Source organism: Dysidea avara, chromosome 9, assembly GCF_963678975.1.
Source record: "Dysidea avara chromosome 9, odDysAvar1.4, whole genome shotgun sequence".
In the NCBI taxonomy this organism is placed as follows: domain Eukaryota; kingdom Metazoa; phylum Porifera; class Demospongiae; order Dictyoceratida; family Dysideidae; genus Dysidea; species Dysidea avara.
This window is the reverse complement of record NC_089280.1, coordinates 31,077,057-31,103,662: the sequence shown is the minus strand read 5'-3', so window position 1 is coordinate 31,103,662 and position 26,606 is coordinate 31,077,057. Positions and strand designations below refer to the sequence as shown.

The 26,606-nt window shown below is 36.8% G+C and overlaps 2 protein-coding genes across 2 annotated transcripts in view; both read right to left on the bottom strand.

The window, feature by feature from the left end:
- LOC136267014 (receptor-type tyrosine-protein phosphatase S-like) overlaps positions 1 to 15,214 on the bottom strand; it is a 138,841-nt gene extending 123,627 nt beyond the window's left edge. Inside the window, exons 1-6 of the mRNA XM_066062064.1 lie at positions 14,983 to 15,214; positions 14,673 to 14,933; positions 5,175 to 5,444; positions 4,860 to 5,126; positions 4,547 to 4,810; positions 4,224 to 4,493 (exon numbers count right to left, since the gene is read on the bottom strand). Coding sequence (XP_065918136.1) covers positions 4,224 to 4,493; positions 4,547 to 4,810; positions 4,860 to 5,126; positions 5,175 to 5,444; positions 14,673 to 14,933; positions 14,983 to 15,199 — 1,549 coding nt within the window. The 5' untranslated portion in view covers positions 15,200 to 15,214. The remainder of the gene's footprint in view (positions 1 to 4,223; positions 4,494 to 4,546; positions 4,811 to 4,859; positions 5,127 to 5,174; positions 5,445 to 14,672; positions 14,934 to 14,982) is intronic.
- A 60-nt stretch (positions 15,215 to 15,274) lies between these two features.
- LOC136267667 (roundabout homolog 3-like) overlaps positions 15,275 to 26,606 on the bottom strand; it is a 35,889-nt gene continuing 24,557 nt past the window's right edge. The window contains exons 2-5 of the mRNA XM_066062815.1: positions 25,050 to 25,397; positions 20,166 to 20,432; positions 19,845 to 20,120; positions 15,275 to 15,585 (exon numbers count right to left, since the gene is read on the bottom strand). Of these exons, the coding sequence (XP_065918887.1) occupies positions 15,275 to 15,585; positions 19,845 to 20,120; positions 20,166 to 20,432; positions 25,050 to 25,397 (1,202 nt within the window). The remainder of the gene's footprint in view (positions 15,586 to 19,844; positions 20,121 to 20,165; positions 20,433 to 25,049; positions 25,398 to 26,606) is intronic.

Sequence of the window (26,606 nt, the reverse complement as noted above, 5' to 3'; positions counted from 1 at the left end):
ACCAGTCACTTCAACTATATTTCCAGTCACCCTGTTGAGAGTTTAGCTGGAAACAAGTTACCTTATACAGAGATCAGCTAGAAACAAGTCACCCTGTAGAAAGATCAGCTTAAAACAAATCACCCTATAAAAGGACCAGTTAGAAACAAGTCACCCTGTGGAGAGATCAGCTAGAAACAAATCACCCTGTAGAGAAATCAGCTAGAAAAAAAATCACCTGTAGAAATATCAGCTAGAAACAAGTCACCCTGTAGAGAGATCAGTTTGAAACAAATCACTCTGTTGAAAGATTAGTCAGAAACAAGTTACCCTGTAGAGAGATCAGATAGAATTAAGTCCGCACCGTATAGCACTACCAGAGAACAGTGCCATGAAACACCTATGGATTATCCATGAACAGTAAATAGTCCCCATTTAGTGCCATGAAAGTCATTTCATTGATATTTCATTGTACTATCCATACCATGAAATACTCATGAAAAGTGGAGATTTCATAGTTATTGTATAGCACTGACAAATTATTTCACGGCACAAGAAAATTTCATGGTTGCAGCAGCTATGAAATGTCAAATTTTCATAGGCAGTGTCAATGAATTTTTATAGGCAGTAACTACATGAAATTTCATTGTTTACCATCACATTTTCATAGGCTCTTCTCTGGGAGTTTAGCTAGAAATAAGTCAGATCAGCTAGAACAAGTCATCCTGTAGCGAGATCAGCTACATTTCAAATCAACCTTTAGAAAGACCAATTTGAAACAAAACACCCTTCAGAAAGACCAACTTGAAACAATCACCCGACGGAAGGATCGGTTAGAAACAAACCATTATGTAGAGAGATCAAAGAGAATTAAGTTACCCTGTAGAGAGTTTAACTAGAAACAAGTCACCGTGTAGAAAATCAGCTACAGACAATCCACCCTGTAAAGAAATCAACTAGAAACAAGTCACCCTGTAGAAAGATCAAATCATGCTGTAGAGAAATCAGCTAGAAAACATCACTACTCTGTAGAGAGATCAGCTGGAAACAAGGCACTATGTAGAGAGATCAGCTCACCTTGTAGTGAGTCCAACTACATTACAAGTCACCCTGTGGAGAGTTCAGCTACAAACAAATCACTCTGTACAGTATTCGGTTAGAAAAAATCACTCTATAGAGAGATCAGCTCGAAACAAATAGAGATCAGGTAGAAACAAGTCACCCTGTAGAGAGTTCAGCTACAAAGAAGTCAATCCATACAGAAATCAGCTAGAAACAAGTCACTCTGTTGAGAGGTCAGCTAGAAACAAGTCACCCTGTCAATAGGTCAGCTAGAAACAAGTCACCCTGTAGAGAGGTCAGCTAGAAACATCTCATCCTGTAGAGAGATCAGTTACACTTCAAATCACCCTGTAGAAAAATCAGCTTGAAACAAATCACCCTGTACAGCAATCGGTCAGAAACAAGTCACCCAGTAGAGAGATTAGTTACCCTGTAGAGAGATCAGCTAGAAACAAGTCGCTGTGTAGAAATATCAGATACATTTCAAATCACCCTGTACAAAGGTCAGCTCGAATCATATCACCCTGTGGAAGGATCATTTAGAAACAAGTCACCCTGTAGAGAGTTCAGCTAGAAACATGTCACCCTGTAGAAAGATCAGCTACATTTCAAATCACCCTGTAGAAAGATCAGCTTGAAACAAATCACCCTGTAGAGAGATCAGCTAGAAACAAGTTAACCTGTAGAGAGCTCAGCTAAAAACAAGTCACCATGTAGAAAAATCAGCTACATTTCAAATCACCCTGTACAAAGGTCAGCTTGAAACATATCACCCGGATCAGTTAGAAACAATTCACCTTGTAGAGAGATCAGATAAAACCAAGTTACCCTGTAGAGAGTTCAGCTAGAAACATGTCACCCTGTAGAGGGTTCACCTACAAGAAAACTACCCTGTATAAGTTCTGCTATCTTGAAATTCTTTCTGTAGAGTTTAGTTATGTTACAAGTCATTCTGTGGTGAGTTCAACTACGTACAAACTGTTCACAATGTAGTGTAAGAGTACAGCTACATTATGATTCTCCCGTAAAACTTTCAGCTACATACACATTTCCCTGTAGAGTATTCGCATTGAGATAATGATTAATCAATACAAATATTGTTAAATGTGCATGTATAGCTAAACAATGTAATTTTCTCCTTAATAATCATCATTCCTATAGAAAAAGACAAGTTAATAGAAGTACCCAAAGTTGGCCATAGTCTGGCTTTAGGTATGAAATTACAAAAAGAAGTGATATCTAATCAAAAACAGCCAAGCTGTAAAAAAAGAGGTGCGGCCTCCAAAAAAGCCAAGGTGAAAAAAGATGCATCCAAGGTGGCGGCCAAGAAATGGCTGTGATGGTTAGGTTAATGGTAAAAAATTTAATAACAACAATTCAGGTGAATTTGGTGCCGAATATGAGTGAAACTTGGAGGGGGCAACACAAATTCACCTAAATTGTTATTAAAAATTTTGCCATTAACCTGCCATTTCTTAGCCACCACCTTGGATTTCACATCTTTTTTCACCCTGGCTTTTTTGTATGCCACATCCTTTTTTTATAGTTTGGCTGTGGTACTTTAATAGAGAACACATTTTTCCGATACAATGCACATAGAACAATCACTGATGGATTTACAAGATTATAAATTACCATTCTAGTGCAGCTACTAAACTAGAACTTTTAACTATAAGGTAGAAATCAAGTGAGGTTGGCAACTGACAGTAGGGGCAGAGTAGTAAGGGCTTGGGTATATAGGCGTGAAGGTCCCTAGTTTGAACCCTGGAGAAAAATGTTTCTGATGCTCTGTGAACACTTTTACTTCTTGGTGACTGTTCTAAATAGAGTATCCTGTTTCACATTTGGATCTTACTATAATATTATATCTCCTTAGCTAATACTCTCAGTATTTTCAAACCACAAAAGGTTTGCACTACGATAGTTACTTCCTGTACATATCGATTTTCAAGTTTTTCTGTCAAGTGGAGTATCCTGTTAGTTGTGACAACAAATTACTTTTGCAATTTTCAAAATCATGCATAACTCCATTGCTCTTAATTCAATGTATACAAACATTAGAATGTAAATGTGCTGCATTATGCTCTTACTGCCCTCCAAAACTTGATCAACCAAATACCAAATACAGTACATGTGAGTTATTGTGATTTTTGAAAAGAAAAAGCATTAAGAAACATGCAAAGAAAATAAGACAAACCTGTCTCAGTGATAGCTAGGCGGATTCAACTCAAATATGGAATAGGAAGTGCACTGCTGGAGTTACCACAACAAAACAAGATTATTTTCAGTTCAGGAACTATCAAGCTATGTATACATAAAAATGGCGTTTTCTTGGTTCTAGTAAAATACACACTTGTCTGTTGTGTGGCCACACTAGTTGTACTTGGCTGCATGACACACATATCAAGCGTCCTGATTTTAAAGATAACCATGATGTAGCATCTGAGACTCAATGATGTTTATATTTAAGAAAAAGATGTTTGTTCTGTAAACAGAATAATTGATGCATTTGTTACAAGTTGATACAACTACCTCAATCTCAGATGATTATAGACCTCATTCGATGTACTGTAAAATTTGCAAGTTGTCCGAGAAATGATGGCTATGCTAATCAAATGCAGCAACAACATTATCTCAACGTGTTTATGTTACAAGCTGTTGATCAGTGAGGAAATAAGGACAATTTTCTGCAAGATCTACGGTGCTAACAGCAGAACGAAGAAGAAAAGCGTACAAAAGTTACTCAGAACAGAGTTCAGCTGCATTACAAGTCACCCAGGAGAAAGTTCAGCTAATAACAAGTTACTAAGCAGCTACATTTAAAATCAGCCTGTAAAGAATTCAACTACAAAGCACGTTTCACTGTAAAGAGTTCAGCTACACTACATGTCTCCCAACAATGACGATGAGACCATTTAATAAACAATACATACTAGTGTTTTTACTGGTCTATTGTACTAAATTAGTGACTGTGAAGAGCAGGGTAAATGGTCACAACTACATTTGATTTCAATAGTGAAGTATAAAGTAATCAGCCATGGTAATATAACATTCCGCTTTAACTCACACTATATTAGTATTTCACACCTCTGTACTTTATTCTCTATAATGCACATACAGTTGTATTTGATCAGTAAAATGTTCGATTATTCTATATTACAATCACACGCAATAATACTCACCAAACACATTCACAGTAGCACTATTAGACACAACTGATCCAGCCTCATTGCTCACTCTACACCTGTACATGTACTCTGCAATAGTCAGTGTTGTATCAGTAGTGTATGATGTTGCGTTATCATTACTAACAGTAGGCCAACTATTACCAGAACTTCTTCTCTCCCAGGAATATACTAGTGTTCCTAGACCACTAGCTCTACACATGAGGGTGATGCTTCTTCCCATTGGTACATCACCCCCTGTTGGGTGATCTGTGATCTTTGGAGGACCTGCCAGTGTTCACAGTATTTCAAAACATTCAAAAAGGTAAATTGCAACATACCATAAACCTTCAGGGTAGCAGTGTTAGAGGTCACTGATAATGATCCACTCATAACAGTACACACATAACTACCACTGTCTCTTTTTCGTTTGACTTTATTAATTGCTAATATACTAGTGTCACCAGTTGATGCTGATTGTACCGTAACATTTCTACCATCATGAGTCCAAGAGAATGTCACATCAGATGATACTGATGATGAACATGTTAAACTAACCATAGAATCGAGTGCTACTAGTTTGTCTTGAGGATGAGTAGTGATTTCTAAACACATGCACGTTACAAGCAACTATAAGTCATTTTAACAACTTACTCAAAATAGTAACGGTAGCAGCATTTGATGTTTTCCTACCAGCTTCATTGGACATGACACACCTGTACCGTTTTGGCTCTTGTAAGTTCATAACTACAAGTACCTTTTCACTACTATCACTAATATCACTCCACTGTCTTCCATTAATATTCTTAATCTGCCATTGATATGTAATTGATCCTCTACCAGTTCCCTCACAATTCAGAGTAACACTCATACTAACAGTTGTCAACTGACTGGTGGGGTGAGTTGTGACAGTGGGAGGACCTGTGGATACTTGTGTCATCATGTCTTACCTGTTAGGACAATACTCACCATACACATTCACAGTAGTACTATTAGACACAACTGGTCCAGCCTCATTGCTCACATTACACCTGTACATGTACTCTCCAATAGTCAGTGTAGTATCAGTATTGTATGATGTTGTGTTATCATTACTAACAGTAGTCCAACTACTACCAGAACTTCTTCTCTCCCAGGAATATATTAGTGTTCCTAGACCACTAGCTCTACACATGAGAGTGGTGCTTCTTCCCATTGGTACATCACCACCTGTTGGGTGATCTGTGATCTCTGGAGGATCTGTTGGCATATATAAATAACACTACATATCAAAGGGTTGTTGACCCAAATGATTCTTTGGCCCAAAGGTTCCCAATGTAATCAAGTTGATATTGCACTACCTCTAAAAACTAGGCCCTCAGTTAATACCAGTGTTTAAACCTGGTCAGTACTGCTGACCTGGATGATCCACTGACCCAGATAGCAATCCGGGGTCAGACCCAGATAGATCCGTATTAACAAGACATATGCCAAGAGTTACATTTTGGGCACACTCCATTAGTTAATGGGTAGATGTGATAGCTAAACAGGAAAGTTATATTGTGACCAGCTAAGCAAAAACTGATTATTTTCATACATTCCTCAAATACATTTCATTGCTTCTCTGTTATCTACGTATAGTAACTGCCTGCCTGCCTGGCCTGCCCTGCCTGATGCCTTCAGGCAAGCGTAACTCGATAACAGCTAAGGCTAAGGGCTTTCACTGTTCGACATCGCTTCGCCCAGAGACGAACCTTTTGGCATACCGCAGTACGTACAATGCACACATCATGGACTTACCTTTGTCCTCCTTTCTTTTTACTGACACCCCAAGGTGTTGATTCGTGGTAGCACTATGTATGGCTTCCCTACAGTACATTTGTAAATGGGAATCGTTCGTATTTTACGTGGTGACTGGATTGATTACAGAGCCGATTCTAATACTGTTCTTCGTTTGTAATGCTGTGTAACAGGGCTGAATATAGCTGAAAGTGAAGCGTAATGGTGGCTGCACTTTCAGCAATTAATAGTCGGGGGCACGTGAATCGTCATATTTTCGTGTTGACTGGATTGTTGCAGAGGCACTTCTTCTACTGTTTTTCGTCTGTAGCACTGTGTAACAGGCTGAACGTGGCTGAAAGCAAAGCATAATGGCCACTGACTTTCGAAGCAGTATTTGATAGCTGGGGCACGTGCCGTTCAGATGAAAACATTAATTCTGGCGCCATCCTTTCTTTTGATGCGGTAGGCGTGGGTTCACCAATCATAATAATGTTACAAAAAAAGTAAACAAACAAGTTTAAGAAAAATTTGGAATTTTAAGTTCAATTAGGGATCATAGAAAAAAAGTAGGGAAACAAGGGAGGTCGCCTACACCTGCAAATATACTAGTGAACATTTAATCCCTAATTCAGTCTATATCCCCTAAAATTCCTAATTTTTTATATATATATATATACTAGCGTTGGTACCTGCCCTACATGCAGGACTGTTTCCACATTAAACATTTTAATGCCAGGAAGAGGGACCAAGCATTAAACACCAACACTGCTCATGTAGCTATGTAGAGTACATGGTGATGTCACATTTTTAAGAGCATGAGGTTTCCTTATGTCATCCTGCTGAAATTAATGATGTAAACACTAAAGTTTATTGTTTGTGGTTTTGACAGGAATGTAGTTCAATTATTCAGTGTGTCTTCCCTACCAGTAACTTCAATGTGCTGTAAAAAAACAAACAAAACCTTTGTTGCTTTACATGCAGGACAACTAATGCGACAATAATTAATATATTGGGAACCAAGCATAAATATTAGTGTCCTATATCTGCTGAGTAGCATGCATGTCGATAGTGCCTTAAAGTGCATGATTTACACCATAAAGCAATAATAATAATAATAATAATAATAATAATAATGGGTCATTCCATGTCAAATCAACAAGGAATTTAGGGTCACCTCTCGGATTTTGACAAAACTTGGTGTGTTTGTAGTACCTGTGGTGCTTATCACTCATGCAAATTTTTAGCTCTATACATTCCATAGTTTCTGATTTATGACCACAAATATTTTGAATATTTCATGAAAATTTGGTCCATCTCTAGTTATAAAATTGACTGCAACTTTGCATTGTGTAAATATTTTTAAACACAATTTTCACTGATGGAAGATTGTTGATTGACCTTTCCAGTGATCCCTAAATTATGGGATATCTCCTTAATTATGGTTCAAAAGTACTTCATTGAAAACTTTAATCCTTTATATTTTGAAAAATGCTGCTCGAAATTTTTCAAATTCTTTTGTGAATAATGATTGGGTCATAGCTTATGTTTGATAAAAGTTTCGTGGTGGGACCACAATGGGCTCAAGAGATATAATGAATTATGTTGTGGTATGCGGTGGACTTTGCAGTCTATTATTGTTGTATTGGAGTGTACACCTCCAATAACCACTCACAACAAGGCTATGCCAAGTTTGTCTTACAGAGTGAAGGTGTCTAGGTACATTGCAACCTGTATTAGTGACCACCTGTATTGAAAGGCTATCTATGTACTACAGTTAAGTTATACTTCTCTAACATATAGCACCAAAGCATCAACCCTTTCTAGCAAATCCAAAAATGGTCCTTATTAGATAGGTTGGCTATAAATTATAGATCTGACCACCATGTGTCCATAAACATCATGTAAATGTCGTACCATCTCTTCACAAGTACCTTCTTTACTAAGTTGAATCCCACTGTAGTGGACTTAGCCATATTTAAGTTCCTTATGTGGCTGCATAGGTACATACAACAGAACTCCTCAGAAGGGATACCTGGGTACCTTGATAACCAGGACACCTGTTTATACACTGTACTCCCACTCTAGCGATGCACATACATTTAGACTAAGATACTTCTGTGGCTTCTGTACTTTATTATGGTCCTAGCAATGGAGGGTTTTTACCATATACATGCATTAATTGTACCTCAATGTGTGAAATTAATTACTACATTACTGTACATTCACGACCACTTTGAAGATCAAGTCATAAACTCATACACATACTCATGTAGGAAGTAAACATGTTGACCACATATTTAACATTTACCTGTACTGATCTTCAAAATGTGAACACAAAATACTTTGAAAAACCATTAATTTTAGTAATTACATGCATTGAGGTGCAAGCAAGTGTTAATAATATAAAAACTCTTGGTACAAGTAATGCATCTACTGTATATATTGTAATTCTTCTATTCCCTGGACCATTGATGAAGTGTTCATTTTTGAGAAACCACAGACTTGCCTTGGGTCCAAAATGTACGTAAAATTATAAAGTAAGATCATGATTCATGAGGCTATCAAGGTACCCAGATATCCTTTTTGAGGAGGTCTGTTGTACCTATGCAGCCATGTACGTAACTTGAATAGTGTAGAGTGGGGATATGTATGTAAGTGCACTACGGCAAGATTTTACTTAATAAATAAGATATAACTAAAGAGATGGTACAACATAAATGTGTTTATGGATGCATGATGATCTCATTTGTAGTCAACCTGTCTAATAAGGACCATTTTTGGATTTGCTAGAAAACATTGATGCTTTGGTGCTATAAATTAAGATCCAATTAAAGTATAAATTAGTTGCAGCTTATAGATGGTCTTTCAATACAGGTGGTCACTAATACAGGTTGTAATGTACCTAGACACCTTCACTCTGTAAGACAAACTTGGCATGGCCTTGTTGAGAGTGGTTATTGGTGGTGTACACTCCAATACAGCAATAATAGACTGCAAATTCCATCACACACCACAACATAATTCATTATATCTCTTGAGCCCATTGTGGTCCCACCACAAAAATTTTATCAAACATAGACTATGACCCAATCATTATTCACAAAAGAATTTGAAAAATTTCAAGCAGCATTTTTCAAAATATAAAGGATTAAAGTTTTCAATGAAGTACTTTTGAACCATAATTAAGTAGATATCCCATAATTTAGGGATCACTGGAAAGGTCAATCAACAATCTTCCATCAGTGAAAATTGTGTTTAAAATTATTTACACAGTACAAAGTTGCAGTTGATTTTGTAACTAGAGATGGACCAAATTTTCATGAAATATTCAAAATATTTGTGGTCATAAATCAGAAACTATGGAATGTATGGAGCTAAAAATTTGCATGAGTGATAAGCACCACAGGTACTACAAACACACCAAGTTTCGTCAAAATCCGAGAGATGACCCTAAATTCCTTGTTGATTTGACATGGAATGACCCTAATAATAAATCCTTATGCAGTGCATATAGTGAAATAATGAGCACAAAAGGCTAATTAGTTAAACTGCATGCAAGCTAAGGCAATTGCATATACAGTATACCTACATTACAGGTGGTGTATACATGGTACAGTTTCAGTTTCTACATGATGTTTACCTTACCAACTGTCACAATGAGAAATGAACTTGGGAATAATTAATTTTAAAGCCAACACAATCTTGCCATACAAAAACCCAGTTTTAAAAAAAAACACCTGCAGTGTAATTGACCATTAAGTTAATGTATGATCCTTTAGATTGAAAGCATGTAAACAGGATTATAGTGAAACAATTGTGCCAGGTCAGACGCAGTTCCTCGGTGTAAACTACAGTAATTGCATGGTTCCAGTATTACCATTTTTCAGATACACAGTAGTATCTATCCAATCATGCAAGCTGCCTATTTACTACAGCAGTAATGAGGTAAATCTGAACAAACAGTTTTGCATGTCAGTGCACACCTATGTGCTTAAAACAAAGATGTAGATATTCTGGATACTTGTGAAAGAAGCTTTTACCTACTCTAATACAACACACTGGACTAACGCACAGATAGACAAATATGTTGGCAATTTGCCTGCCCTATCCCAAAAGTGCTATAAGAGTCCCTATGATGTGAGGCAGTTAAGTGCTAGTGCTGAAAAACTGAGCATAAGAGTTTGTAGATGAAGACTTGCATGGAACAGATAGAACAAAACGGTGCCTCAAAAAGGTCCCAAAGGTGAAATAAAAAGTTATTACCTAGGAGGGGATTGAACCCAGGTTGGTTATAATAACTTGGGGTTAAGGGAGGTGCACAAATCGCCACAGTTGTTTATCAGTGGTTTTGACAGGAATGTAGCTCAACTTTTCAGTGATCCTTCGCTACACCAGTGCCTTCATCATCCTATAAAGAGCGAACAAAAGCACGTATTGATTTGCTACAACAACACTCAAGTTTCCAGATGATGGGCGTTTAATGTTGCTAAAGTCCCGCGTCGATACGTGCTTTGCATGCCAAGATATGATGAGCTAAAAGTCGTGTTTTAAAAAGGTGTGCACAAAAAGGTACTGAGTAGAAAGAAAGAAAAATGCCAAAACATATGGATTCAAACCCACAACCTCTTACATGCTAGTCAGGCGTTCTACCACTTGAACAGTATGTGCGGTGGTTTTCAAAGGAATGTTGCTCAAGTTTTCTCTACACCTTGGACTTCTACGCGCTGTAGAGAACAAACGAAAGCACGCGTGAACTCATGATAATAATCTTAGAGTAGCTGGATGATGAGTGCTTCATCATCAGCACAGACTGTGTCGATTCTTGCCAAGTTTGGTGAGTAAGCAGCATGACGGTCAGATGGACAGATGGCTTTTCAGATTTATATATAGATATATATCACTCACAGACACACTCACCTGATAGGTGAACTACAGAGCATTCACCCCATTTGTTTTATACACTAGCATCTGACGATCGACTGTGGTTTCAATTGCATGGGCAAATAGCTCTCAGAACATTATTTCTACGTCACTGTTTCAACACGCGCCAGGAACTTTCGATTGTGGGATAGATTTTTGGGGTGTAAAGTTTTTAATACTACCTTAAACCTTTGCCATTGTGACAGTAAGTAAATTAATACATTAAGTTAAGTACTTAGGACTATAAGCTACTCGCCTAGTTGCCATATTCTTCGTGGTTGCTCAATGGTTGACAGGCCCCTCGTGCAGTGTGAGTAGAAATATGCATCCACGCATCGCCCAAGCACTCGTTTTACAGATCATTCTTCCTAGAATATAGTTTAGTTACTGTTAAATAATCTAAACTTAGCAACTACACTGAGCCTAGTCTAACTTGTAGACCAAAATTAAAAAATGCTCCGTGTTGCTCAATATAACAAATCAAAGTGTATCGTATCTTTGAACTGGTTGGGCATCAAAGCCATGAGCAAACCGTATTCCAATGATATTGCCCGGGCAACATCCTGAGCGGTGCCTTTGAACGCCCACATTAAAAAGGTTTATATAATTATTAATTAATTACCTGAATTATTTTTATCCACTCAAAAACAGCCAAGCTGTAAAAAAAGTGTGGCCTTCAATAGCCTGGGTGAAAAAAGTTGTGAAATCAAAGGTGGCAGCTATTTTGCAATGATGTTAATGTTAACAATTTTTAATGTGCAGGCCACACTCCTTTTTTTACAGCTTGGCTGTTTTTGAATGGATTTTACTTCCTTTTTCGTATTTTCAAACCAATTAGAGACTTACTATTTCTTGTTATCTACACATCATAACTGCTACAGGAACAATGATGATCATACAAGTGATACAAAAAATTACCTACTCACAGCTGCCAACAAAGAGAGAAAAACCATCAGTATCATTAATGAAAAAAAAACTATTTAGATTAGGGTGTCCTCGGACACATGCTACCACAAATATTATTTACTTGTTCATGCATGCATGATGGCCATAATATAAAGTTGTATTATGTGTATTTATTTCCACTATAGTGATTTACATGAAAGTGAATTCCTTCCAAGTTAGGTATGCATGATTGTAGGATATTATATTTTGCAGTGACTGTTCTATTAGAGTATCACAATTTTTCATGCAAACGTGAAAAGATGTAGTTGCTCAACTTTAAACAAAGCAAATCCTGCTTTTACTGGGAAATGATTTCCAGCCTGTTGTATCACAAATTTTTGCTTATTATGATGATCATTGGTGCAAGTCAGTCATACTAGTCTGCTCACAGACCACTTGGGGACGAGACTAAGTTAATACTACCAATATACCACTGATAGATACAAAATGGCTCCAATTTGATGAAATAACTACTAGACATGTTACAACAATAGTATGGTGCTACTGCTCTAATAGAGCGCACAGTTTTGCTTTCATTGAAATCATCTAATAGAACACACACACACACAGAGAATGTTCTAGAACAATCTAGATTTTCTATTGGTAGATCTAAATTTTACTTATTGAGTAGATTTAAACTAGAATTTTCATTTACAAGGTAGAAGTTAAGTGAAGGGATCAGCCAAAATAGCAGTGGTTCAGTGGTTAAGGGGGCATTTCCAAACTGATTTTGGTACACTTAACATCATAATGACATTAAGGGGGAGGGGGTTTCAGCCCATGATGTTATTAAGTTTTATTAAAGCAGCTATAGTGTAAACAGCTAGGAATAATAGAGAAAGTGATGTGATTAAGCAGCAATACTGTTTGTAGACTATGTTTTCATGTAGAGAATACAATGTTTTGTGCTTCTATTGTCAATGCATTGTTTTCATAGTGTGACAACAAGGAGGGTGAGGGTCTGAAATTAGCGTCATAATGACGTTAAGCGTACCAAAATCAGTTTGGAGATGCCCCTTAAGGATGCAGGTGTTAGGTATAGAGGTCCTTGGTTCAAATTCTGGTAAGTTGTTTTTTCCAACATTTTTATGCACCTTTTTACCCGCAGTGACTGCTCTATTAGAGTATCTTGATCCCGCGATCTTACACTTGTTTGATTTTTACTTTATAACTTTGTAGCTGTAAGTCTGTTGCTGTTCTAACCACCAAAAGGCACTGCTACGATGATCAGCCTATGTACACACAAATTTTCAAATTATTCCCCTATTCGGTTTACCCTGTAGCCATGACAAAAGTTTCATTTGTTACGTGAATAAATACTTGTAACTCCTTGGATATTTATCCGATTCATAGCAAACTTAGCATGCGAATTCACCTTTATACACTCTTCATTTGTGCCAAATATCGATGCAATCAAGTTACGCATTTGTATTTTATAGTAATTTTTGCAATGTGTGCGAAAATAAATCGAAGCCCCATAGCCCCCCTACGGCTTAAGAAGAAAAAAAAGAAGAAACTAGAACGAAACTTTGAATGCCCGTATCTCACAAATGGCTCTTGTGAATTTAATCACATATACTGTGTGGCCTACCCTACCTGGGGGACAGCTATAATGCAAAAATGGTGTGTTTTGGAGAAGGGGCCATGGAGCTATGCACACATGAAAAAGCTGTTTCCTTTCTTCCTTTCAATATATACTCACGGTGTGGCACACCGGCTTACTTGGCAACACAATACACTACCATGTGCCTTGATAAAACCGCAACAGACAAAACAATATGGCTTGCATGACCTTTGCATGAAATGTGTGAAAGAAAACTGTCAATTAACACTAAACAATGTACAGTAGACCCTCGGTTATCCAGCCCTCATTTATCCGGAACCTCGATTATCCGGAACCTCGATTATCCGGAATTGAAATGACTGTTCTATTAGAGTATTTTGAGTATAGGTGTGCGTTCCATTAGAGTATTTCAACGGAGCTCTGTATATAAATGTATGGGCTTCAATTATCAGAACTATTCACTTATCCGAACACTTTTATCATTGCCTGACAACAAAGGGGTTTGGATAACCGAGGGTCTACTGTATATCATTAAAAAGACTTCTATTACCCTATTCAGACATCTAAAAAGTTTCACAGTAACATATAGAACTCATGCGCTGTGAAACAAGGGGTGTTTCTTCTTTGTCATGCTAAAATAAAAGTTAAGCCACTGTCTTGCTGCTATGTGTAATGATGTCATACTGTATAACAATTGATTCACCATCACGTAAGGAGTTGTTTAACCTGCTGACAAGTGTTAACATCATAACATAACCTCAAAGCATGTGTAAATATGTGATTGTAATAACAGTTATTGCAAGACAGGATGTTGATGGTCACTTTGGTGCCACCCTAAACCTTCCAGCAGGCTTGTTGAGTGCATATTATGTCTGCCAATATAGACACAAACCAATTAACTGTTTATTGCCAATTATTGGTAGGCAATTAACCAGTGACAAAAATTTGTAGGTGTACAGTACTAAATTTTAGCCCCTTACACCCATTATAGTTTCTGATTTATGACCAATAATATTTTGTATATTTCATCAAAAATTGGTCTATCTTAAGTTATAAAAGTGATTGCAAATTTACACTGTGTTAATTAACCCTTTGTTACTGAAAAGCCATTCTAATGGCTTTGAATGCATGCTTATTGAAATCCATCCATAGCGCTTTCGATCAAGGCTGACACCACTATCATTTTATTCAGGGGAACCAGGCGTTTTGAACAGTGTATAGTGTGAAGTCAAGAAAACCAGCCAGGGAAATCTACCCTCCTTAGAATACACACATACCATAAACAGTCAAAATAGCAGTGTTAGACATTGCTGATACTGATCCACTCCTCACAGTACACACGTAACTGCCATTATTTCTTCCTTTGGCATTCTTAATTGTTAGTATGCTGGTATCACCAGTTGATGTTGATTGTCCTGTATCATCTCTACCATCATGAGTCCATGAGAATGTCACATCAGATGATACTGATGATGTACATGTTAAACTGACCATAGAATCGAGTGCTACTAGTTTGTCTTGAGGATGAGTAGTGATTTCTAAACACATGCACGTTACAAGCAACTATAAATCATTTTAACAACTTACTCAAAATAGTAACGGTAGCAGCATTTGATGTTTTCCTACCAGCTTCATTGGACATGACACACCTGTACCGTTTTGGCTCTTGTAAGTTCATAACTACAAGTACCTTTTCACTACTATCACTAATATCACTCCATTGTTCTCCATTGATATTCTTAATCTGCCATTGATATGTAATTGATCCTCTACCAGTTCCCTCACAATTCAGAGTAACACTCATACTAACAGTTGTCAACTGACTGGTGGGGTGAGTTATGACAGTGGGAGGACCTATGGACACTTGTGTCATCATGTATTACCTGTTAGGACAATACTCACCATACACATTCACAGTAGCACTATTAGACACAACTGGTCCAGCCTCATTGCTCACATTACACCTGTACATGTACTCTCCAATAGTCAGTGTTGTATCAGTAGTGTATGATGTTGTGTTATCATTACTAACAGTAGTCCAACTACTACCAGAATTTCTTCTCTCCCAGGAATATATTAGTGTTCCTAGACCACTAGCTCTACACATGAGAGTGATACTTCTTCCCATTGGTACATCACCACCTGTTGGGTGATCTGTGATCTCTGGAGGATCCATCACCTTAGGAGCATCTACAAGTGTACAAAATTCAAGGTATGTTGAGCAATGAAGAAAAACCAACCAAATCATACTGGTGATTTTCAGTACATGCACAAAAATAATATACTTTGTATTTAGCATCTTACAGTTGAGGAATTTTTTGTATGCCACTATATATACTAGCTATTTAAAATAATTAAGGAAGTAGTAGGGATTGATATAATAATTATAAGTGCTACAAAAAGTAAGAAACAAGCTCAAAAATAATACAGCTGAAATGAGAAACAATCCATGCAATAAAAAGTAAGGAAACAAGATTAGATGACTATTTTCCAAAATAAGACACATTTTAATCCCTACTTTTGGCTAATTTGATGGTCTCATTTCAAGATGCTAGCCAAAAGTAGGCATTAAAGTGTGTCTCATTTTAGTAAGTAGTCATCTAATTTTGTTTCCTTATTTTTTATTGCATGGATTGTTTCTCATTTCAGCTGTATCATTTTTGAGCTTGTTTCCTTAATTTTTGTAGCATGTATCAAGACACACAACAGTATGTCGTGTGACCCAAGAAGTCAGCGCGCCACACCATGGGTATATTGACAGGAAGAAATGTCATTTTCACACCTTTGTATCTCGGTGATCCCTTACTTGATTGGAACCAAATTTGCTACAGAGTTGTCGGCCAATTAGGTGAGTTTACATTCCAAATTTAAAAGAAATCTCCCCTGCCAGTTCCAAGATATGAGCACCAAATTTTTAATTTTTTTGTTATTTTTTTTGTTTTGTTTATACACTTTGCAAAAATTGCTATAAAACACAAACGCATTACCCAATCGCCTTGAAATGTGGCAGATATAAAGGGACTCCAAAGACGAATACTAGTATCAAACTTGGTGCAAATCCGATGAATGGTTCAGGATTTATGACCAACTATTCACGTTAAACAAGATTGATTTGTTGTCATGCCTACAGGGTAAACTGCTTCACAGAATGAGTTGAAAATCGGTTTGTGGATAGATCAACCATTGTAGGAGTGCATTTTACTGGTTTGAAAGTAATCGAAATAAAGATCATGGAGACATGACTCAAAATCGAAGGTTTGTAACAATTGTGCAATCGAGATACATGAAAAATAAAAATACCTAAAATTTTCATGCTTACCAGGCAAATTGCTTAGAGCAATGAGCTGAAAATCAGTATGTAGCTGGAATAATCATTGTAGAAGGTCCTTGCAGTAGTACAGAAGAATCAGATAACAAACCACTGAGTTATGATTTGAAAGCCAACTACATGTAGCAAATGCAAGATCGAGATACTCTAATAGAACAGTCACCAGCATTCAGCTATGTTTATAACTTACTCCATTATAGAATTATGTAACATTTTATAGTTGTAACATGGGCATGAGTGATTTGCCAGAAATGTATGCCCTAAGTCCGAGGGCGCAGCCCGAGGACTGCGGGCATACATTTCTGGCAAATCACAAGTTCCCATGTTACAGCTAATATGTAACACTTCCGTTAAGGCTGATGATAGCCTTAATGCCGATACGAGTGGAATCACTGGATTCGTTATATATGCATGCCTGAAAGATTCAATTATGGTTAGGTAACAAGTAACATTGTAACTACGATTGTTATAATAAATGGACAAGTCCTACGAATATCGCAGAAAGTCAAGTAGAGCAAATTTTGGGAAAGTTACAAGTAGTTTAATGCTTTCGCATTGTTTAAAGACTAATTACAATGTATACTAAATACCTAAAGGGGAAGGCTTCATTATAGAGTGGTTAACTCGTGTCGTCCGTAATGTGGGCATGTCTGCATTCAAATACGTGTCGAGATGCTTGGGAATGCACTGTAAGACTAATTCTCATCTTTAAGTAACATTTTCCAACTTGTAGAATGGCAAGGATACCAAAACACCTTCATCTGACTGTTGCTTTTGGCAACACTTCAATTGTGGTAATCATCATGTGAGCATTGATTTATTCCCACGATCGATTGTACAATGGCGATACTATCCCCAGTTAGCACATATCTGTAGGCCTTGTAATTTTTGCATACCTTAATTAATTAATTAATCACTCAATTATTCATCCATCCATCCATCCATTCATTCATTCATCATTCAATCTTTATGAAATAATTTTGACTGCATTCCTTATTATTCTTAGTGCTCGGTTGTATAATTATTATTTGTGACCAGATCTGCAAGAATCCCACATGTTAGCAGAAGCCTACTTTTTTTACAGTAGAACGCATCAAGTGGAATGGGTAAAATATTTACAAAACATAAAAATTCCATAAATTTTAAGCTCTTGTTTCACCATGAAGAAAGATGTTTATGGCAAAAACCTAAGCAAGAGGAGTTCGAAAATCTATCTTTGTTTCGTGTCAGTATTTCAAAGGAGATTAAAGATACAAGCATTAGTCTGCACAAGCAGTTCTCAGACATTTTTCCTCGTGTTTAATCCTTTGCCCTAGTCACAGGAAGGACCTGGAAGAAAAAACTTACCCTTCACCTTTCATGGAGAACATAAGTTGTATCTCTGTAGAGGACTGCATTCATAAGTTATGACTGTTTAATCAAGAACCTGTAGTTTATTTTGTGCATTGTCACTGTACAAATTGATCTTTCTGTTGTTACCACTTTGTAGCACCATAACTTCATAATTTCTTGGCTTCTAGAGCTAACAATTTGGCTGACCATTCCTTAGGCTATCTGGATAAAGAAATGTAATAAAATGGAAATCAAAAATATGTTAACATTGGGTTCTTGCAGAATCGGTCACCTTTACAAAATTTTTCACTGACTGACTGATTGACAGACTGTTGCCTTTAGACTTGCAAAACTCAATAATGGTTAATGCTACAGGTTAAATTTTGTCCCAACATATGCAATTTTGCAAGCTCTGGTAAGTATGATGCATGCATCAAGGACTTGTCTTTGTTCTTCTTCAATCTTATTCCCTTGCAACACAGAGATGTCAATTCGGGATAGCAAATTAGTGGTATTGTGTGTTGTCGACAGAGTTGGGGAAGTTACTTCATGAAAGTAATATATTACATATTACTTTTATACCAGTATAATATATTACAGTTACATATTACTTAGAATAAAGAGTAACTTAATAATATTACATAATAAGTTACTAACTTAATAATATTACATATTAAGTTACTAACTTAATAATATTAGCTACAAATATTAAGTTACTAATGCTAAGTTACTTTTTTTATTAGACAGCTAAGTTAAAGTTACCATATAAACCACGTGCAGTCACGTGATGCACATCAGTCACATGTACGTGCAACACCTGAGCACCATTATAGAAGAAAGGTTAATGGATTAAGGTGATTAATTAATAGTGGAATGGATAATTGGCAGTAAAATCCATTTATAATGCGTTACTTGTTCATCTTTACTCGTAGTATCACTCGTTACATCGCCGCAGAGTTACTCATTACTTTTCGCTTCCAGCTACTCGTTACGTAATAATATTACTTCTTTCGTTACTAGTAACGAATTATAGTTTCCAAAAGTAACTTAAAGTTATATTACTGCATTTCCAAAGGTAACGCATTATATTACTCGGAATAGTGAATTGTAATATATATTATGTAACGCGTTATATTACGTAACGCATTACCCCATCTCTGGTTGTCGATCATGTAAAACCAAAAGGAATGGTATGTTATTTTGCACTATGCCTCCAATGATTCTAAGCAAGTTTTACGGATTGCTAACCATTCATTGTATGGGTGTGTAATAGGTAGCAAAATGGCTGGTGTGCTTTCTAGCAATAATTAGTATGAGACATGCATTTTGTCATGCAATTCATGAGACATGCCTCGAATCTACACCTACGTAGAACCATGGTGCAATGTATAGGGTTCATTAATGGTGAATTATATTACAAACAAAGCTAACAAACAAGTCAAAGGAAAATGAAGAACTTAATAAGGGTTTGTTACAAGTAAAAAGTGCTTAAACAAGGGAGCTCACCATCTGATATGCAAACATAATCCATAATTTAGCCATTGCAAATGCAGTAGGAACAAAGTAACGATCTCCTTGTTCAAAAAACTTTACAATGTAATGATCGCTACTAGCTTTATTCTTACACTTGTGTAGTTACGAAACTAAATAACTGGACCAAGCTAATATATAAATAATTTAATTTGATACAAAAATGGCATAAATTTTCTAGGTCTCGATATTTATGCTTAGATACATTGCACTTAGATACATTGCACTTAGATACATTGCACTCAGATACCACACATACCAGTGATAATCAGGGTAGCAGTGTTAGACATCACTGATAGTGATCCACTCCTCACAGAACACACATAATTACCAGCATCTCCCCCTCTTCTTCTATTTTTCCTAACACTGTTAATTTTTAGTATACTAGTGTCACCAGTTGATGTTGATTGTCTTGTAACATTTGTACCATCACGAGTCCATGTGAATGTCACATCAGATGATATTGATGATGTACATGTTAAATTGACTGATGAGCCAACTACAACTGATATGCCTTGAGGATGACTGATGATTTCTAATGCACACAATAGAATATGTGATTAAAAATGATCACACTTACTTAAAACAGCAACAGTGACAATGTTTGATGCATTCCCACCAGCTTCATTGGACACTACACATCTGTACCGTTGTGACTCTTGTAAGTTCCTCACAACCAGTTTCTTGTTATTACTATTGTTAATAGCCTTCCAAGTTCCTCCCATAATATTCCTAGTCTGCCATTGATATGTAATTGATCCCCTACCAGTTCCTTCACAATTCAGAGTAACAATCTTATTAATAGTTATCATTTGACTGATGGGGTGAGTTGTGATTGTGGGAATATCTACAAAATTAAACCACAATATGTAACCACATATCAAAACACATGGTAGTGTGTCATGCAGCCAGGAAGCCAGCACATCACATCATGTGGATATTGACACGAAGAAAGATATGCAATTTTCATGCAGGCACAGCTCCACGGTCCCTTCTCAAATTCACACACCCATTTTTTTGAATTCATTACAACCATTCAAGAACCAAGATTTTTACACACTTTGTAAAGGTTGTTAAAACACAAATATGTAACCTGATTGCCTTGAAACTTGGTAGAGAAAGAGCACATATAAGTTAATTACAATTTAACTACTTAACTACTTACAAAACAGAAACAAAAGCAACTTAACTATACTTCTTTGCCACTTAAAAGTCCACTCCACAGGTCTGGCAGTCTCAAATTGGGATGTGGATACTCAAGGATAAATTAAAATTTCTACAGGGAATTTAACACTTCTTGCAATTTCGTACGAATGTGTAAATTCATATGCATACACGTTTTTATAAGCGATCTATCTACCATGATGGTGATGGATACCCATCTCATGCCTCAGATTGCTTTCAACGTGAAGAATTTCTTTATCAAGAATGGTAGCATAGATTATTTCACTTTGAGAAGACCTAAATATAACAAACACTTATGCAAAACAACACTTGCATTTTGCACAAAATTGCAAGAAGTGTTAAATTCCCAGTACATTCAGGTATGATGCAAAAATATTCTTTCAACGTTTATCACATCAAGACACACGATAGTGTGTCGTGCGGCCCAAGAAGCCGGCACGCACACCGTGGGTATATTAACAGGAAGAAAGAAAACGTCATTTTCACACTTTTGTATCTCGGTGATCCCTTATCCGATTGGAACCAAATTTGCTACATAGTAGCCCGCCAGCCAGGGGAGTCTACATACCCAATTTGAAGGAAATCCCTCCAGCCATTTCCGAGATACGAGCTGCCAAAGTTTCGATTTTTTTTCTTCATTTTTTTCTTCTTCGTGTTTTCGCACACTTGCTATAAAACGCGAACACGTGCTCCGATCGCCTTGAAATTTGGCACACTGAAAGGGAGTCCAAAGGCGAATCATAGCATCACATTTGGTGCAAATCCGATAAATGGTTAGGGAGTTATGACCGATTATTCGCGTAAAACAAGATCGATTTGTTGTCACGCCTACAGGGTAAACCGCTTCATGGATTGAGTTGAATATTGCTATGTAAATGGAGTAACCATCGTAGGAGTGCCTTTTGGTGGTTTGAAAGGAATCGAGATAAAGACCACGGAGATATGACACAAAACCCAACATGTGTCACAATTATGCGATCGATTTTTATGAATAAAAAAGTATTAGTTTTTACGCCTACTAGGCAAACCGCTTGGGGAAATGAGCTGAAAATCAGTGTATAACTGGAATAAGCTTCATAGAAAGTCCTTGCAGTAGTACAGAAGGATCGGATTACAAACCACTGATTTATGATTAGAAAGCCAACTCTGTGTAGCAAATGCGAGATCAAGATACTCTAATAGAACAGTCACCCTAATAGAGCAGTCAGCTAATTCATTTATTCCATTATAGAATTCTATTACATTTATTCTGTAGGGAGTTCAGCTGTAAACAGTTAATCTTATAGACAGGTCAGCAAGAAGCAAGTCACCCTATAGAGAGTTCGGCTACGAATATATTGCTGTAGTGATTCAAAATATTACAAGTCACACTGAAGAGAGTTCAGCTATAAACAAGTCATGCACCATGTAGAGAGTTAAGCTACAAGCAATTCACTCTGTAGAAACTCTGCTACAAACAAGTCTTCATGCAGAGAGTTTAACAACCAAAATCCACCATGTAAAGATTTCAGTTTTACTAACAAGTTACTCTGTAGAGAGATCAGCTAGAAATAAGAGAGAGCTCAGCTAGAAATAAGAGAGAGCTCAGCTACAAAACGTCACCTTGTAGAGCGTTCAGCTACCAATAAATCACATTGTAGAGAGATCAGATAGAAGAAGCCACCTTAAAGAGGGTTCAGCTGTGAAGTGATCACCCTGGAGAGAGTTCAGCTACAAAATAATCACCCTATAGAGAGTTCAGCTACAAAGAAACCATCCTGTAGAGAGATCAGCTAGAAACAAGTCACCTGTAGAGACATCAGCTACAAAGAAACCACCCTGTAGAGAGTTTAGTTACAAACAAATCACCCTGTGGAGAGTTTGGCTGCAAAAATCACCATGTAGAGTATTCAGCTACAAATAAATCACCTTGTAGAGTGTACAACTAGACACAAGTCACCCAGTAGAGAGATCAGCTACAAGAAGTTACATTGTAGAGAGATCAACTAGAAGAAATCACCTTGCAGAGAGTTCAGCTACAAAGAAACCATCCTGTAGAGAGTTCAGCTACAAACAAATCACCCTGTAGAGAGTTCAGCTACAACCACATCAGAGTTTGGCTACAAAGAAACCATCATGTAGAGAGTTCAGCTGCAAACAAATCATCCTGTTGGGAATTCAGCTACAAACAAATCGCCCTGTAGAGAAATCAGCTAGAAGAAGTCACCTTGTAGAGAGTTCAGCTACAAAAAATCACCCTGTACAGAGTTCAGCTGCAAACAAGTCACCCTGTAGAGAGATCAGGTACAAAGAAACCATCCTGCAGAGAGTTCAGCTACAAACAAGTTACCCTATAGAGAGATCAGCTAGAAACAAATCATCTTGTAGAGAGTTCAGCTACAAACAAATCACCCTGTAGACAGTTCAGCTATGAAAAGATCACTGTGTAGATAGTTCAGCTATAAGAAGTCACCTTGTAGAGAGTTCAGCTACAAACAAACCACCCTGTAGAGAATTTAGCTACAAATAAACCGCTGTGTAGAAAGATCAGCTAGAAGAAGTTACCTTGTACAGAATTCCAAAAACCATCATGTAGAAAGTTCGACTACAAACAAATCACCCTGTAAAGAGATCAGCTAGAAGAAGTTACCTAGTAGAGAATTCAGCTACAAAGAAACCATCATGTAGAGAGTTCAGCTACAAACAAGTCACCGTGTAGAAAGATCAGCTACAAACAAATCACCCTGTAAAGAGATCAGCTAGAAGAAGTTACCTTGTAGAGAATTCAGCTACAAAGAAACCATCAAGTTGAAAGTTCAGTTACAAACAAGTCACCCTGTAAAGAGATCAGCTAGAAGAAGTTACCTTGTAGAGAGTTCAGCTACACTGAAACCATCATGTAGAGAATTCAGCTACAAACAAATCACCCTGTAGAGAGATCAGCTACAAAAAAGTTACCCTGTAGAGATATCATCTAGATACAAGTTACCTTATAGGGATCAGCTACAAACAAATCACCCTGTAAAAATATGTGTTGGAAACAAATCACCATGTAGAGAGTGCAGCTAGAAACAAGTCACCCTGAAAAGAGTTTAGCTACAAACAATGGGAGTTTCAGCTACACTTCAGTTATGTATAAGAAGTCACCTTATTACCTACAGTATGATTTTCTTTCATTGTTAAATATACAAATAATTTTTAATCAGACAAAAAACTGTAGACAACATTTCTTCCTTTGTTCCACAGTTCCTGCAGAAAAGGAAAAAAAAAAACAAGTTAAAAGGAAGCACCAAAACCAATTAATGGCTGGCTTTGCGGCTTGCAATACAAAAAGAAGTGATATCTAAACCAAAACAGCCAAGCTGTAAAGAGAGAGTGCGGCCCCCAAAAAGGCCAGAATGAAAAAAGATGCGAAATCCAAGGTGGCGGCCAAGAAATGGCTGTGATGGTAGGTTAATGACAAAAATTTTAATTACGACAATTCAGGTGAATTTGGTGCCAAATCCTAGTGGAGGAGGCAACGCAAATTCACCTGAATTGTCGTAATTAAAATTTTTGCCATTAACCTACCATCACAGCCATTTCTTGGCCGCAACCTTGGATTTCACATCTTTTTCCATCCTGGCCTTTTTGGGGGCCGCACTCTTTTTTTTACAGCTTGTTTAGATTATCATTTACCAGGAAATACACAACACCACATATACAACACACAATCAGTTAATTACAACACAAACTAAAAATACATAATACAGTAGTTTTTAAATTTTTTTTAATGAAGTAGGGATTTATGCAATAAAAAGAAATCAAGAGATGAATAATGGTTACAGCATAGCTCAGTGGGAAAGTCCCTACTTGGCACGGAATAAAATAATTGATATAGTTAATGTGCCAAAGAAGGGACTTTCCCACCAAACTACGCTGTAATACCATTCTTTATCTCTTGTTTCACTACTTTTTATTGCATAGATCCCTACTTCATTTTTAAATTAACAATTAATTATTTAAAATACTAGTTTGTTTTGTTTTTTGTAGTAGCACAGCTAGACTTGTGACCGTTCTATTAGAATATCATACTGTAAGTGTTTTGTTATATTTAATGCTGTATTGATATTATATGAACTAGCACTATAAAGGTGATGTTTGTTGTGTAAGGTATAAGATGTCTCTAGGATGATTTTCAAAGGTGGAATATTGTGTGGCACGCTAAATGTTCAGGGCTATACTTAAACGGTACTACTGTACCATTTGATATATTAAAATTAATGACACTTACGTACATAAAACTACACAAACAACTTACTTAATACATTGACGGATATGGTCCCATTTTTATTTCCTGTACATTTATATATTCCAACTAATGACTTTCTGAATGATGAAAACATGAGGTCTTGCACTTGATCACTTGTTTTGTTACTTGCAAAACATATCATAGTGGTACCATCACAATTTGGTATTATAGTCTTATTTGAAAAAAGCCAGTTAGGTTGTCGTTGTCTTTTGCCACTACACCTTCTACAACTCACAACAAAAGAATCATTGACTGGTCTATACAGTGTAGTCCCATTTGATATCAGTTGACCATCCATCATCAACTCTACACCATCACCAGTACATCCTGCATCAGTGACACTAAAGAAGCTAAGCACTGAAATAAAAAAAGCCTATTGTACCATTTAGAATTACTTGGCATAAATACTGTAACCTGGGTACTCTTTATAATCTCTTTTCAACACTTAATCAATAACATTTTTATAACATTATAACAATCAAACAGTAGTCATGACAATCATTTTTGTAATGAGTTGGGTAAACAATCTTTATTATGTATAAATGTAGTGAGGCTTATACTGTGTAAATAAACTATACTATACAAATTATACAATTCTATAGGGTAGCCGACATTAAGCAGTTTTTAAAACTACAAGTACAAGGAAAAATAGAGATCATAATAAAAAGTAGAAGTAATGCATGCCTGCAGATATACTAGTGAACATTTAATCCCTACTTCAATTTATAGCCATGACCGAATTAGAAACTAGTATATCTGCAGGTGTAGGCAACCCAACCCCTCTTGTTTCACTACTTTTTATTTCTATGATTCCTAATTAAAAATGTTTCCTTGCACTTGTTTGTTTACTTTTTTGCAACATAATTATAACTGAAGAACCAGCCCATACAACAACAACAAAAAAAGAATGGCACCAGACTCACCCCAACTACCTATTACAGTGGAACCTGTATTACAGTGGAACCTGTGTTACGGTCACCTGGATTAAGCGGTCACCTTTGCATATCGGCCACAGTCACGAGGTCCCAAATATTTTCCCATACAAATGTATGCATTGTGGTCTGCATTAAGCGGTCACCTGTCTAACGCGTATAACGGCCAACCAAGAATTTGCCTATGAATCACTGTATACATAACTTCATCCTTTGTATAGCGGTTGCTTCCTTTTATAGTGGCTTGTTAAGCCAATAGTTTGACATCACGGCACCGTTTCAATTAATGCGCCATTATCACACTTCCTGCCTTTCAATGAATGCTATACAAACTATCAGGCTTCATTGCTTAAACGTATTCAATAGCTATAACCAACATTCATAACAAGCTCACCTTGCCCTTTCTGTATAAAGACTAGTAAAATTATTACTGTATTGTGGTTGGCGAAAGCTTCTTAATAATAATTACTCAATTATAACGGTCATAGCCACTAAAATGCTGCAGACCACCTTATACAGGTTTTCTCTATATCAGCCACCTGTATATAAGGCCAGATATATCTGGTCCCAAAGTGACCATTATAGACAGCTTCCACTGTACTGAAATGTGGCCTTCATTTTCCACTATGTTCGG